Source organism: Maniola jurtina, chromosome 18 (assembly GCF_905333055.1).
Source record: "Maniola jurtina chromosome 18, ilManJurt1.1, whole genome shotgun sequence".
Lineage (NCBI taxonomy): Eukaryota > Metazoa > Arthropoda > Insecta > Lepidoptera > Nymphalidae > Maniola > Maniola jurtina.
In genome coordinates, this window is record NC_060046.1 from 146,152 (window position 1) to 162,656 (window position 16,505).

General features: G+C 38.1%; 2 protein-coding genes across 3 annotated transcripts; one reads left to right on the forward strand and one right to left on the reverse strand.

Annotated features, from left to right (window-relative positions):
- Window positions 1-9,760: 9,760 nt before the first annotated feature.
- LOC123874213 lies at window positions 9,761-12,053 on the forward strand. Its single transcript, XM_045919457.1, has 3 exons — window positions 9,761-10,190; window positions 10,331-10,487; window positions 11,368-12,053. Exons 1-3 carry the CDS (start codon window positions 9,994-9,996, stop codon window positions 12,001-12,003), a joined length of 990 nt encoding a protein of 329 aa, XP_045775413.1. The 5' UTR covers window positions 9,761-9,993; the 3' UTR covers window positions 12,004-12,053.
- On the reverse strand, window positions 10,479-12,621 carry LOC123874212 (putative nuclease HARBI1). 2 transcript variants are annotated; one of them, XM_045919456.1, is made up of 3 exons: window positions 12,518-12,617; window positions 12,043-12,434; window positions 10,479-11,306 (listed from the first exon to the last, which is right to left on the reverse strand). In XM_045919456.1, exons 2-3 carry the CDS (start codon window positions 12,283-12,285, stop codon window positions 10,530-10,532), a joined length of 1,020 nt encoding a protein of 339 aa, XP_045775412.1. In that variant the 5' UTR covers window positions 12,286-12,434; window positions 12,518-12,617; the 3' UTR covers window positions 10,479-10,529. The 2 variants fall into 2 exon arrangements, with proteins under 2 accessions (XP_045775412.1, XP_045775411.1); XM_045919455.1 differs by having other exon boundaries at window positions 12,043-12,621.
- Between the last annotated feature and the right edge of the window lie 3,884 nt (window positions 12,622-16,505).

Here is a 16,505-nt window from a genome sequence, read left to right on the forward strand (position 1 = left end):
GACTGAAGAAGATTAATACAATTATTGTATGAAGCGCGTGGCGCCACCTGGTAGAGCTGGTTTTATAAAGTTTTATATTTACACTAATTGATGTTCACGACTTCGTCCGATTTAGCTTTTTTAAAAATTCCGTGAAAACTGATTTTTCGGGATGAATAGTACAGTGGCTATGTCCATTCCCAGCATGCAAGCTGTCTCTGTACTAAATTTCATCAAAATTGGTCATGAAAAGGAAATAAACAGACAGACAGATAAATTATCTATCATTTATTTTGTCTATTACTAGATGATTCCGATTTTGTCCAGGTAAGTTTCGGTATTTTAGAATTCTCAAGAAAACTCTTTGATTTTCCGGGCTAGAAAGCAGCCTATTTCCGTCTCTGGGATGCAAGCTATTCTTACTAAATAGATGCTGCCTGCGATTTCCTCGGCTACGGAACCCTAATAAAAAGTAGGTAGGTATAGATAAAAAGAAAAAGTAAGTATTACCTCGAAATAAATACCAACCTTATTTTTATTACTGAGAAAATGAAATGATTGAGACAAGATAATATACGGTGTCATTAAATGGAATAGAAAGAACGATATAAAAAAACTTTATGAAGAGGAACTTTATACTTTATGGTAAAGCCATGTCGTAAAAAGAGTAAATTCAATAGCTTCTTCCTGTAGTAGGCAGCTGAACGAAGTGTAACGGCCAGTATAACTAGTCGATAGTCGGTAATCGGCAGTCGGTAAGCCGGTAATAAAATTCCGCAACCGGTAATCCCGACCGGCGCGGCTGCAATCCTCCGCAAGTTATTCAATTAGTCCTCTATTTTAGCTATTTTACTCCTTTTGGGCTCTTTGTGATGCTAGAGATAGGCTCAGTGTCCACCTAGCGGAGAGATGTGTTCAGTCGACCATTTAAATTCTTTAAAGATGACGTGATAATTTTTTCGCGTCATCAATTATGAATCCGATTGGTCGACTGAACACATCTCCTCTCCTCTCCGCTTAGGTGGATACTGGGCCTTATGTTTATTGTTATAACTTTACCTTAATTTTATAAAACGGTAGACCTGATTTAATTTGCGCGATACTCGGGCCTTGGCCAATCTCAACGAACTAACTAGCTTCGCAAGAAATATTACAGTGCACAAAAGAAACAGGTGCAGTCTCTGTTCCTTCACTCTCATAATTCGATAGGACGTCACTCCAATATGACCAAGAGAGTTCAGGTGCACAACTAACAGCCTTACGTAAAATTAGTCAAATCAAATCAAAATTATAGTTTATTTATCTCTAGGATATCTAGTGTCTTTTATGCTACTTATCTTCTTTTATGTGACTTTATCACCTGTTTGTCATAATTTATATTTATCTCCAGGACATCTAGTGTCTTTTATGCTACGTCTGTGACTGTATCACCAGTTCGGAATGTAAATTCTACTGAGAAGAGCCGGCAAGAAAATCAGCAATATCATAAAATGTGTAACAATTAATATCAATATGTAACAATTTACAGTACACCACCACCACACCAACTTGTAGATAATGAAAGCTTAGCCAGTTGCTTCCATGCAACTTTGTCAATAAGGCAACGAAATGAGGCAATTATAAGTAAAGTGTACCTACCTACCTACATAAAGTGAAGTATTCAAGTGATATTCAACCCGTTGCACCGGTAGGTAGAATACCTACCTGGTCAATAAACGGCGGCGGTCGTGCAAAAACGCGCGAATGTGTAAACTTGTGAGCTAATTGAATAACCCGGCGCGGATCGCTCGCTGACCTCCCCTCCCCCTCCTCCCCTCACCCCGGGCGCAGCGGCCGCGGGGTTGCGACCCACCTCATAGTTACCTGTTCAATTAGCCGCTTAACTTTTGTTAATGAAGTGTGGCTAACTGGTTTTTTGTAAACAAATTAGTTTTTGCTAACTTTTCACGTTCGGAGTTTCTCTATATTAGTTTTTAGGGCCTTCACCCTTCTCATTGTGAGAGGAGACATTTAAGGCCCGGTAGTGGACCGGCAACAGGGGTTAATAATGATGATGATAATGATGATGTGTGGCTTCCAACTCGAACTCGGTTCAGTCGACTGCAATAGGTAATCAACGTTGACTCAAATCAGTAACTGGATGGGTGCTAACTTTGAACATCCAATTTTGGCCTTTCATTTCCTGTCTATATCTTGGAGAGCACGATAAGCCGTGAGTCTTGCGCCTGATGTCTCTCTTGTCATATCAGATTGCTGTCCTTGAATATGAGAATTAGGTATATGTAGAGAGTGTACCTGTACTTGCGCACACCTAGGCAGGTAATATCTCGTAGGTAGTTGGCTAGTTAACGTCGAGATTGGGCGTCGTGGCCGAATGTCGGTCAGGAGCACATTATCGCGGGTCGATGGAACTGCCTCAGTGATAGTCGCAGACAGTTAGTTACTGAGAGCGCAGAGTCACCGCTGGGGGGCTACTTATATCTCTGCACGAGCTATCGGCGATTGCAGGCGGGCCATTGGCCTAGCGAGTAGCTACATGAAATTAATACTTACCATGAAGAATATTTTGCTATACGTTACAAGTTTAAGTTAGTGTACACACCGTATGATAGCGGTTTAGTAGTTTATTTTATTTTTGGTTATATCTCTTTTATATCTAATATTAATGCGTTAATATAGTATTATATATGGTTTAGTTTATTAATTATTTATTTAGGTTTATTACATACACCACCTCCCACTGTCCATTTGTTTGTTTTCTCCATATCGTTAAATCTTGTCTGGAAGAGATCGCTATTTAGAGATAATACCGCGTTTTTGCACCTTTCTTTGTTGTAACTTGTCATTTGTATTTTGTGGTGTAATAAGGTATATACATACAATACATACATACTAGTATCATTAGCAATCATTATTATCATCGACCCATCGCTGCGTTATGTAGCAGTGTCTAATGAGAAGGTTTTGGCTATAGTCTCCCACGCTGGCCGAGTGCGAACTGGCAGAGCTCACACACCTTTGAGAACATTATGGAGAATTTCTTCTACACGCAAAATTCAAATTTTTAGGTCTGGATTGGGCTATACATTGGTCAATCAATCAGTCAGTTTTTTTCTATATTCCGCATATCCACTGGCCCCACTAAGCCCCAGTTCGAGTCAATCGGACATCGGACAGAGGTAGCACTACGCTCTTATCGGAGGCTTCTTTACGGACCTCTATTCACACCTACGAGTATATACCTAAGCGGCTATTCTCTACTTCTCCACATTGTGCCGAGAAGGAAATACTTACCTACTTCCTGAATTTTGGAGCTCGCTTTTGTCGTGTTTGCCGTAAAGGTAAATAAGCTTTTTGAAATTTATTTTGTAATGTCATTGATCGACCGTCTACTTGGGTAAAGTTCATCCGTCGGTCCGTCCATCTGACTGTCAGAGCCTCGTAACTTCTAAATGAATATACACAATTACTTTACTCCAAATTCGTAATTTGCAAATCAGTAGTCCACGATGAACACACGATTGCCGCGAAACAACGAACTTTTTGAAAACGACTACGCCTTGATTTTTTTTTATCAAAAAATTATAGCTCATGTCAGTAATATAATATTGTACATATACTAATTATTGATTCTAATGACACACACATCCCAATCTGTTTAAGCATTTAGAAGTTATGGGGGAATTAAAAAACTCTCTTAGAAATACCACGAAAACATTACACACGTGTTTAGGCAGTCGTATCACAAAAGACGCCATAATACTTTATAATACAATGCAATATAAAAGTGAAGCATAATGCCTTATATCTGGCACTCCGAGATTCCCCAAACTTATGTAACGGCCGAGTTATGCCGCACTTTACACTATCTCACTATCTTCAACTACATTTATGTAGAGTTATGTTTGCATGAAGCAGTAGTAAGTACCTAGTAGTGTAGAAAGTGGCTTTCTTTTTGAAACTAGCTTTTTATTTTGAAGGCGTTTTAAGAATACGGGGGTTTTTGATGTCTGAAGACTCAAAGGAATAAAAACCTTAATTTGCTACAATCCCCTGAAAAAGGCAAATCTGTATGGTACAACATGCAGCAAGCGACATGCTAAGCATGCAGAAAAAGCCAGCCACCAAGCAAGCCCCAAGTAACCACGCAACACCACAAAAAACCCACCAGAACACACTCGACGCACTGTCGCTCGACGTTGATAACAATAATGATGATGATAATCCCGTATGATATAGGAATTTGGCTTTCATTACGATTGAAAGGGTTTACTACTTCATATTATAATAAATATTTTATCGATTTTAATTCCACATTTTTGATTTTAACACAAATGAAAGTTAAAATCACACAGCAATAACTGCGAAAGTCATGCATACAATATTGTATTAAAAACGTTCAGTTTGATTAGGCGCGTAGTTCGTTAGCTAATTGGGTAAATATTTGCCAATCGTTTAGTAGTACCAGCACATCGCGCACAGCTCACTCTATAAAGTCCTGTTACCGGTATCATTATAATTATATCCTACTAATATTATAAACGCGAAAGTTGTATGTATGGATGTTTGTTACTCTTTCACGCAAAAACTACTGGACGAATTTGACAGAAATTCGAAATGGAGATAAATTATTCCCTGGATGAACACATAAGCTACTTTTTATCCCGGAAAATTAACTCCCACGAGATTTTTAAAAACTTAAATCCACGGGAACATCAGTTTTCATCTTGGCCATCAGTTTTCGTTCAGGCTTTTATTTTTGAAAGACCGTCATTTGATCACATTGATTACAATGACACCCCAATCATCACGCAAAAGCACGCTTACACGGGCAATTGAAATTCCTCAATGTCATGCAATTTATTCAATTATGACGTCACGAACACATTGAGCTGTTTACCGCAATACCCAGAAATACTTGAAAATTTCGGAAATGTTATGAGAAATAATTACTCCGGATTGCTTCTTGTTTTTTTTTTTTGCTCCAGGTTGATCCATACGTGTTGCCGAGCAACAATTGCTTAAAAAACATGCCCTTGTAAGCGCACCATAAGATAGACTAAAACAAATTCAACGTCAGTTCACGTGTAGGGCACGTAGGGTCAGCGTGGCTAGGCTTGCACCCAGCCATAGTCGCTTACACTGGCGGATGCAAACCTATCATTGTCGCTGTTAGTACCTTAATTTTTTTCCAAGTATTTACAACAACAACAACAGTACAAGAAATAACACTTAATTTCTTTTAATTATTATGAAGACTTTTTTAAAAAATTTATGATTCCAACTTCAACTCTCTACCTATTACCGTTCGCGAGATACAGCTCGCTAACAGATAGACGTATAGACAGAGGAGGCTTAGCAATAGGGTCCCTTTGGCACCCTTCGGTACTTAACCCTAAAAAACTATTTCTAGCTACAATATAATGTAGGTCAGGTCAAAGCATCCCAGCAACATGCGAGCAACTCTGCAAAATATCATACTTTTTGCTCATTCAGATATGATATGGAAGCATCTTTCAGCTGTTTAGCGTGCAATATATAATACAAATGACTGCGGGTTTACGTGTTACAAGCGAATGAAATAAAATAAACGGTTCTCTTTCAATCAGCGACCGTATCGCGCCGCATCGCCCGTTACTTGCTTCAAAATGTGTGAATGGTTTTACTATCGCCCGCTGAGTAGAGATATATTCAATTTTCTTCCCGAGAATTTGTTACCAAGTGTGTTACATTGCATGATAAAATAAAAAAATATTTTTTATTTCATTAAACTTTTACAAGTCAAATGTATCTACCGCTGGTTCGGAATACCTTTTCTACCGAGAAGAACCAGCTAGAAACTCGGTGGTTGCTCTTTTCAAGGATTTGATGTACAATATTTACGTCATGTACGTAATTGAAGTCCTGCGCATTGCTGGAGCGAGCTGCAGGTCAAACTCACGTTCTTTATCATTAACATAATCTTCGATTGTATAATATGCCTTTTTCAGGAGCATATTTTTAATAGATTTTTTAAACTTGTGTAAAGGCAAGGATACATTGTAATGTGGACTTTTTGATTTTCCGAGACAAAAAGTAGCCTATGTCCTTCCCCGAGATGTGAGCTCTAACCAATTCTGTACCAAATTACATCAAAATCGGTTAAACTGTTGGGCCGTGAAAAGCTAGCATACAGACAGACAGACTCACTTTCGCATTTATAATATTAAGTATGGTGGATTTATGTAGTTTAAAGATTAGTTATTATGTAGTTAGAAAGAGAGAAAGGAATTCCTAATCTCTGAGTATGTAATCTAGTAATCAGAATTAATACAAAAGAAAATTGCCACCACCCAGCGAAAGTCCCGTAATTCACGGTAAAAAATATAAACACTCCCCTTATTATGTGATTGTTGTCTTTGATGAAAATGTCTTTTGTTGAGTATAAATAGTCCCCGTCACTGTCAAAGGGCGTTTCGTTCGTTTTCGTTGTTCCTCTCAGGCTTGCCTATTGAATGTCTACGCAATATATATTAAAGGTAAATACATTTACATAGGGAACGAATATTAAGAGCTGATTTTCTGTTTGCTCTGAGTTGTATTAGGTTCGTATTAAACTTTTTATGAAAATAGATTTAATCTAAGAAGTGTGTGCATGAATTTAGACTATTGAAACTCCACCAATCCTTCAGAATGTAAGTTGTATCTGAGTTTTTTTTTTTGTTGGAATCAGTCGAGAGCAGAAAACAAAACATTTTGAGTCGTCTATGGGTTTTGTTGTCGATCAACTAGTAGATAATAACCTAATAAACAAATACTTAAATACATGTAATTTTTCAATATGGTTGGAAAAATTTCAGTAAAAGTCAAAGCCACTTATTCAAATTAGGAATCCCTGTACACCTAGGTATTGATTGTCAATTTTGTTAAATAACTGTTGTAATTGTAAAAATTAATTTCGTAAACTTTAACGATACATTTTATCAAGCTACTAAGACGAACTTTTGTATGAGTTAAACAGATCATCATTTATATATTTTGGTCGCAAATAAGCAGGTACAAAACATAATATAGCAAAAAATAAATAACAATTATTATGTTAAGCAACCTTGACCTAATTGGCCGGCAGGATGGACCTTCGCTTTAACTTAAAATTCAAGTACTTTGCAGAGGTCAGATGGTAATTAAAGAATTTACGAAAAAAGTTTTAGTTACTTACCGAAAACTGGAAAAACCGTAGTAAAATATGAAACCGCCATCTAACCTCAATAACTGTAGAGAGAATCCATAATGAACATTAGGATCGAAAAGGTGCAAAAAAATGATTCCAAAATGCATAGGTGTGAATTGAACGAGTTCTGCTATCAGACTGTGATCTCTTTTGTCCATAAAATAGAGTTCAATATCAATCGATAGTGATGCATTTTGAATGAAATATTTGTGTGGTATACCAAATTTAACTTTATGATTTCGATGTTAGGGTTTGGTTTTGATTGTAATGAGTCCGTGACCAGGATCGAAGATAAGTGAGGTTGCACAGCTCTGCTGAAATATTAGTGTTGTGAAGGCTCCTTTGGACTGCAGAACCTATTGTCGCGTAGAGATAGCTACGGCGTAGCGCTACAAAGCTACGAGCTACGCTGTAGCTGTTTGTAAGGATTTGATTTTATCAGGATAATATGTGTAATATTTTTCGGCAAGAATATCTCGTCATTCACATCCACAGTTCATTTTTTTCTCCGAGTATTTATATTTTTCATATCCTTGATTCAATTTATGTCGTAATAAGGCTATGATATGAGAAATGATTATACCCAGAAAACGAGCGTCAATTCACTGAGCACTTAAGGAGAATAGCTAATGAACGTACATAATATACACGTAGAATCATAACCCTTTTTATAATCGGGTAATAACCTAATTTCTGAAAATTGGGTCGATAATTTCGACATGACCTAATCTAATAACACAGTAATTTTCCTCGATCAAGCGATTGAATAAACGTAAACAAACAAATTAACCCAAATTACTTATCCGTGGTTTATCTTCCATCTCAATTTGGGGCGCTGGAGTGGAGAGGGAGGCAAGACGAGAGGTGTGAACACAAACGCACAAAGGTGGCCCTCGACTCGAGGGCAAGCCTGAGGACAGCAGTTATTACGAACACAACCAAACTGTACAAGTGTTTTTATACACTCAGATATCCCGCGACTTCACCCGCGAGGATTTTCATTTTATGAAATCTCTATGGAAAATCTTTGAGTATTTTTCGGTATAAAAAGTATCCCATATCAGTATCCATGGTGCGATGTAATACCTTTATGCCAAAATACATCATTATAAGTAGGTACCATAAAGAAAAACCGGCCAAATTATTTTGGCCGGTTATCCAACCTAACTATCTTATATACCTACTAAGAAATTGTCCATTGACGCATCTTAGTCTTTCTTGAATATAGATACACTTTGTTGACGTGTTCTCTCATCACTTACACTCGGTACAATGGCATGGCATCAGAGCGGGTGACATAAAAATGTACAGCGAAGGTTCAGGTGTATGATATCGGATACTCTTTCATTAGTCGGTTCGTTAGCAGAGGATACAAATGGGGTAAATATTTGCACATAGCTGATGGATTATGTGCGATCCCGGACGGGATTAGTGCCGGCGCGCGGGATGAAAACTTTCATGTACGCGGGATAAACATTTTGTTACCTGTACTTACTTAGTTTTAAAACTTTCATATTTTTTAATTTTATTTTTACTAGCAGTTGCCCGCGACTATATCAGTGCAAAATTACAGTTTTGATACCCATTAGTTCAAATAGTAGCTTAGATTACTTCACCGCCTGCTTAATGTGTTTTTAAAACTGGTTTAGCCGTTTTAAAAATTAGCTGGAACATATAATAATGCCTTTATTTTGTCAGATGACAAAAGCCCACAGTATTGTGTTAGTAACCATCTGAACCTAAGTTAGTAACTATAAATACGTGTTAGTAAGAAACTTACGTTAGTTAATAAAATTCAAAATACTTACAAACTAATTAAGGACAGACTAAGTAAAATATTTTTTATTACTGGTTATTATTTTATTTTAAAGTCAAAGTCAAAACTAATTATTCAAATTATTGAGTATCAAATTGACGTAGGTAATGGTGGTAATTTATTAATCTAAGGTGCTAATCACACATAAGACTAAAGCTACAAGGGTTCCAAACGTGTCTGGGTATCGAAATTAGAAGAATCATTGTCATCAGTTTTCTCAAAAAGTTCTTCGTTGGACAAATTACGGATTAACGCCTATACTTGGGGAGTTTTGTTTACTTGAGAAGTTTGGTCGCGGCTCTGAACTTGACTCCACACAAGTACTTAGTTGCAGCGCGCTACTGTGAGTGCAGTTCACAAGTACCGGCAACTTAACTATGCACTAATTCCACTTAAGCGATACGTGCCAAGCTTGCAGCTGTGTTTCATTAACACAGGTTTATACAGCCTATCACAGGCCCCTGAGGAAATGGCCAGCAGTGATAACCTAGTGGTTAAAACGTTGCCTCTTTTAGGGAGGTCGGGGCTTCGAGCTCGGGCACACATTTCTAACTTTTCGAAGCTATATACGTTGACTCGTGATATCGCTAATAAAACCTACCTGGAATAAATAATTTGACTTTGATAGTAACTTAAATTAAGTATAATTAATAAATTGTTTCAATTGAAATGATACTGAGGAATTTATTTTACTCGAAACTCTGAAGAAGTGAACTAAAGGGAAGTACCTAGCACTAAGGCTAGGCTTTAAGCCTAGTTCGCACTATGCTAGTATTTTAGTCTAGTAGCGAGTCATTTAGTAGCTAATCGTGTCTGAACACCAAAAATTTAGTCGAGTAGGTTAGTAAATTATTTAGTCGAGTCGATCCATTTTATTCTATTTTTATCGGGCGAGTAGCACCTCCCACCACGCGTCCGTGCTCACTGGTTCGCCGGCTAAACAAGTCCGAACCTGTCGATTTAGTCGAGCTCTTTAGTTGCCGAAAAAATGTCGTTTCGCTGGAGCGAAGATACAACTTTAAAATTTGTTTCTCTCTATATCCAACATGAATGCTTGTGGAATTTTAAGTCCCCGCAATATAAAAATAAACACATTAAACAATCCGCATACTTGGATTTGGAAAACAAAATGAATGTACCCGGATTTGGTGAAAAGGAAATTAAATTGAAAATTAAAAACATCAGGTTAGTGCATAATTTTATTATTTTATTTCAAAAGCATATTTATTACCATGATGCAATAAGCTCTTAATTACTATTATTGTAATTGTTACTATTATTGTTGGTAAAAGTAGTTTTACCTAACGAAATCCATTCCTTTTTAGATCGACCTACTCCCAGGAGTTGAAAAAAATAAAGGACTCCAAAAAATCAGGCGCTGGGACTGACACGGTTTATATTCCTTCTGTAAAATGGTTCAGTTTATTGGATGCATCCCTGAGAAACTTAACCTCAACACTGACACACAGTGAAAGTAATCTGGTAAGTAGGTACCTACTCTAGGATTTTGGGGCTGGGTAGTTTTCAATGTATCATTCTTGTCTGCCAAGAGACAGAACCGCTTCCTACAAAATAATTTGCATATCTCTCCCGACGATCTATAGACCTTTGAGATGAACGGTTACTTAAAGAAATTGGCAGTGGTTGCATTCCGAGAGACTCTGGTTCATTTCTCCAATTACCAGGAACGATAGTTCCTGCTTCATAATTTTCTTTGTCTACTGTGTATTCATACTGTTTGTTTTGTAATTCTGTTTGTCGGAGCCAATTATGTAAAGCGCAACATGTCTTTACTATCTTAACAACTTTCTCAGGACTATAGGGCATCGGTTTCTCAAATACTCTGAATCTGGCAGCTAGTATACCGAAAGCATTTTCTACTATTCTTCTAGCCCGAGACAAACGATAATTAAAAATTTTTTGCTGTGATGTTAATCGATTTCCTGGGAAGGGTTTTAACAAATATTCTTTCAAGGGAAATGCATTGTCGCCAACTAAGACATGATCCTCTGGTAGAATACCGTTTTCTAATTCTTGGTACAAACTACAGTTACGAAATACGCCTCCATCAGAAACCCTTCCAGTACATCCAACGTCAATATAACTAAAGCAATATTTATGATCTACAACAGCCATTAAGACAATGCTGTTTGTCTCTTTGTAATTATAGTATAAACTTCCTGATTCAGGGGGTGCCTTAATCACGACATGTTTGCCGTCGATTGCGCCACAGCATCCTGGAAAGTGCCATTGATTTCGGAAACCATTTTCAATTATTTTCCAGTCTGTAGTAGTAGGAATCTGAAAAAAAAAAAAAATATTCATGAATACTTTGATACTAATAACATTTTATTTGTTTCAGGCTTCCGATAGTTTACACACTGATGAGACTACAGATACTGAGCAAAATAGTACTGTAGTGGATACTTTTCGTGAACCTACACCTCCTCCTCCACCTCCTCTTCCACCTCCTCCTCCACCTCAAACAAAAAAAAGGAAAATCGCCCAGCTCTCGAGCATGGTTAGACAATTAAAAGAGATAGCTGATACTAGTAACTCTACAGTCGAAGAAAATGAGTTTGAGGTCTTCGGAAAACACGTTGGTCTTCAACTGAAGTCTTTGCCCCTACTATTGGCATTAGAAGCACAAGAGCACATTCAAATTTACATAAATAGAATTCGACGTCAGCACCTTCAAACCGCATCTGAACAAAACGGAATCACCAGGACGCCACAGTCATATGCTACAGAATCACCATATAGCGATTCTTCAACATATTATAATGACACCAGTAATTATAATTTGGAAGAGCAAGCAACTGAATGTTTTTCCTCGTCCATTTTACCTACAGATAATTCTGAACATGTCTCGGATTATCAGCTTTCCTCAAATATGTTTCCATCTGGCCATGTTAACCAGAATGAAACGCAGAGCGTTACAATTATATCAAATGACTTAATTTTAACAGCAATGCAGAACGCTAATGTTAATAAATAAACGTTTCATAATAAATCTGTTACTGTTATTTAATCTTACCTTGATAAATTCCGTTAATGATTCATAGATTGCTGCACAAACTTCGATGATGAATTCGGAAATAGTAGATTTTCCGAGTCTAAATATATGTGTGAGTGTCCTTAAACTACACCCAGTAGCAAGGAAGTATAGAACTGCTTGTAATTTTGTAATTGCAGGAATCGCACTTCTTAAAAGGGTATCTTTACGCTGAATTTGAGAATGTATTTTATTTAACAGAAAATTTACACAACTTTCGGACATTCTCAAACTATCGAAGTATTCTTTGGGATCTTCCAATGCTAATTCCTTCAGAAGACAATTAGTAGCTCCTAGTTTTTCTCTTCTATCGATCCATTTTCGTACCCATAGCTTCTTTTTATTAATCACACAAATTTCCTCATCCACCTCTTCTAAAATAGTCGTTACGATTAGCTTAATTAGTTTATTTACTTTATTGCGTTGTAGGCTGTTCATCTTGCAAAACACCACTCACTTGTAAACTGTACTCGAGCGAAGTGCGAACGATTTTTGGCCAGTAGCGAATATTTTAGGTTACTAAAACACTCGCCACTCGACTAAATACTAAAGTAGTCCGAACTAGCCTTAAGTCTGTTTAAACAAATAGTTCCGAGCGCAGAGATGAGTTTGTAAGTTCTTGACTTGTGTACAGCGGGCGCTAGCTGCCACTCAGGTGCCGAACACTACGTGCTCGGCTAGGTGCTTGTTGCATTTTCTAAAGTACCGGGTTTGAGTCCGAGCTCTGGCGAAAATAGTTAGAAGACTTTATTGTACACAAAATAGAAATAAACCAAACAAGAAATTATAAACTCAAAATAATTGTTTGCAAAGGCGGCCTTATTGCTAAAAGCAATCTCCACCGGGGAACCTTTGGTAAAAGGAGAGACTAACCTGGTGTGAAGGGGTTTTCCTGATAAGAAATGCCTAAATGTTACATGGTACTTACCTATAGGTTAATCCGCCAAGTGAAGAACAATATATAATACTAGCTGATGCCCGCAGCTTCGCCCGCGTGGATTGGTCAGATCCCCTGCAGCATCAGGATTGAGGAGTTGGACTCCAAATTTTTTATGAAACAATGTCGCAAAGTTCTTCTATCGATTAAAAAAGAAATGACGCAAATCGGTTCAGAAATCTCGGAGATTTCGGTGTACATAGGTAGAAAAACACAACTCCCTTTTTGAAAGTCGGTTAAAAAAGTAGCCTATGTTACACCCTGGTCAATTCTCTACTTGTCTGTGAAAATCCCGTCAAAATCGGTTGAGCCGTTCCCAAGATTAGCCTTTTCAAACAGACAGACAGACAGACAGACAGACAGACAGATAGACAGACAGACAAAAATTTTAAAAACGTGTGATTCAGTGTTGGTATCGTTCAAATAACCATATGAGCTTAATATGAGGTAGTTATTTTGAAATTACAGACAGACACTCCAATTTTATTTATTAGTATAGATATAAAGAACCCTAAATACTATTGTTGCCAGCTTCTCAGTTAAATTATGAAGCAATATCATTCCAAGGGCATATTTCAAACTAAATAGTGAGACTTGGGTTCTTCCGTAAACTAGATATAAAGGAAATGTTCATAAAATCCCCGCAGCACTAGTCCAGCCCAGTTTCCGCGGGCGAAGCGGCGGCCAGGCGCTTCGGAGTTCTTAGGCTGGTTTTCCACTAGAGATGTAGCTATGCAGCTATGTTGTGAGGAGGTCAAAGATAAATAATTTACGGGACCATATAACCGTTTCTACTAATGCTAAGTAGTGGAGTGAAAAAAATGTGCTATGAAGATGTTACTCTAGCTAAGTGGTGTATCGACTGTAGGCACAGCACGGGGCGCTGCGCCTGCGCATTGCTACACCACTCGCGTATCCGTAGCTCCCACCCGTAGCGCAGCTCCCATCCTCGGCTCTCCGTAGCAAGCATCCCTCCATATAAAACTATAGCTTCGTTGAATCGTGGTTGAACCCGTTCCACCAAATAATGCTAAGCTATGCGGAGCAATGAAAATGATTGGTGGATATCACACACGTCTACACCAACGTACGCGAAGCATAGCACATCTCTGGTGGGAAAGCAGCCTTGTCTGAAGCACAGCGCGAGATAGTTTGACTTCAACCTCGAACTGCTCGAAACTGGATCATTGTTAAAAGTATTACAACCACTTCTTATTTTGCTCTTTACAAACTTATACCAATCAAACAAGGAGGCTTTTGCAAGCTCTTTTATTTTGTCAAACTTTCAGCTAAAGCAGGTTGGTTAACAGCCGTCTATAAAATAAATGTGTTTTTGATGTACGTCCACCCCTGGACGTGTCTTGTAGGGTCTTCCACACGCCTCTAACCAACGCTAGCGCTGCGTTTTCCGGCGCGAGGTCCCCACTCCAACACCTTGGGACCCTAACGTCTAACGGTCTTTGAGTTATGATCAGGTATCATCTGCCCACTACCACTTTATTGCAACCCACTGAGCTATGCTGAGAACAAAAAAATTTTGATTAAAATTTTTTAAACCCCTTTAATTAATTACAGAAGTCGGCTAAATATGGCAGCGTTTGCTCCAAAATAATTTTTAATGATTTTGTAACATTTAATGAAATTCAATTAAGCAACACTGTAGGTACAAGTACCTAAAGCAGTGTTAAAACGTAAAACAGTCATTGAAATAAAAAGTGATCGTAAAATTGCTCGCCGGAAAATAAAATTCAAACAAAGGTGTAATAAACGGGGCTTAAAAAGGTATTCACGCACTTCGCAGGTACCCACTACCGGCTACAGCGGTGCGGGATAAGGCTGCCTGTCCACTGAAGGGGAGCGGAGTGGAGATGTGTTCAACAAATCAATCAGATGACGTAATATGGAGTTCTATATGGAGTTATTTCTCAATAATTTTACTGGTCGTAACTCGTAACGTAACTTATACGTCTGCTTCTTTCTGACTAGGCAGGCAGTGGCGTGTATAGGGTCTCAGATAAGCAGTGTTTTTTGCTTCTATGAAGTGCATGGAAGTGCAGGCAGCTAAGTCTTTTCACTAGAGATGTGTGAAGCTGCATCTGAAATTTAATAATATTATTGTTTCATTTCCATATAGCTTAATTCACCTTAGCTGTGGTAAAAATAAAAGTGTGTCATTTATGGCTTGCCAATCCTGAAGCTACACATACCTGCCTGGTAGAGAGGCAGCTTAGCAGCGTTCACCCGTTCTAAAAGAGACCTAACTGAAAAAATAAATAAAAAATCGCTGTAGTTAGGAAAATACTTAGGAAGTAGAGCTACTCCTTCTTATATGATAATGAAATGAAATCAAAATTAAATGTATTGATTTAAGTAGGACCATTTGTGCCACTTATAATATTTTTAAGGCCTCTACCACCGCACCGCTGCCGGTTCGAAAAGCAATCTGGTTATCCGTTTAAATACATGCTCGGCAAGCGATCTCAAAAAAACCTTAGGGTGGTTTCAGACTATCACTTTTTTCTCCGCATTTTATGCTCATTTTAGCATATTTTTTACTATAAAAAATGCGAAAATTGCGAAATGAGCAGGTGATGATAAGTGATTACTACCACCCATGATCATTTGCAGCACGAGAGGAACCACTAATGATTGAAGCAACCACCATTGCTTTTCAGGAATTAGTTGATCCGCTCTTTGCATAATCCATATTATGCACTTACACTACATTTCACGCTTCAATAAACCAAATGAACCGTGCATGCGCTCACTCCGACGCGTTTGTTCGGACCAGTGGGTCAGCTAGTAGTAATAGGGATTGGCGACTTTTGCGGCTCGTGTGTATACGAACTTATAAGAAATTAGACGCGTGTGACAAAAGACGCGCGTAAAAATGCTGTTATGGGATGCCGGGTGTAGAAAAAGATTTGATTAACTTTATTAATTTAATTAAAATTATTTTGTTAAACTTTTAATCTAGCTTTTAATTTAATATTTCCTAATAGCCTTTAGAAAACTGTGTGAAATACTCAAAATTAGCCAAATATGACTTGTACGTTTTGACGAACAGACGTTAGAGCATTGTAACTCGCCGAGTAAATAAAAAAAGTTATGTAAGCGGCGAGGGGAGGAATAATAATATGTGAATATAAGAAAAAAGCGCTTTGAACTCGTCCCGTTTGATGTAGGAGTGTGTCGGGATGCGAAATTCCTCCGCTCTACCTTCTCAGCAGCTGAATTTACATAAGCATTCGATTCAAAAACGTTATAAATTAGAGTTCGGCCGGGCGCGCCACACGAGCCGCGCATCACTCAGCCGAACGGCCTCATTAGGGCCTCGCTGGCGTTAACTAATATCAGAGACTTAAGACTTAAGGGGTGATCATTGAAGCTCAGTGACAGGGAAAGGTTTCGTTCTGATGTGATTTTTTTGTGAGCCGAATTGCAGTGGGTGTCGAGGGGTGGGGTTGCCCGGGTCCAGGCGTGCGCAGCCAGCAGTTGGAGACCGACT

What these genes read in the sequence shown, in the direction of transcription:
- LOC123874213 (XM_045919457.1), top strand. Translation starts at nt 9,994, where the DNA reads ATGTCGTTTCGCTGGAGCGAAGATACAACTTTAAAATTTGTTTCTCTC. An exon ending in TTGAAAATTAAAAACATCAG is followed by an intron (nt 10,191 to 10,330) that starts GTTAGTGCATAA and finishes ATTCCTTTTTAG; the next exon opens with ATCGACCTACTCCCAGGAGT. An exon ending in CACACAGTGAAAGTAATCTG is followed by an intron (nt 10,488 to 11,367) that starts GTAAGTAGGTAC and finishes TATTTGTTTCAG; the next exon opens with GCTTCCGATAGTTTACACAC.
- LOC123874212 (XM_045919455.1), bottom strand. Translation starts at nt 12,498, where the DNA reads ATGAACAGCCTACAACGCAATAAAGTAAATAAACTAATTAAGCTAATC. An exon ending in CATTAACGGAATTTATCAAG is followed by an intron (nt 11,307 to 12,042) that starts GTAAGATTAAAT and finishes TTTTTTTTTCAG; the next exon opens with ATTCCTACTACTACAGACTG.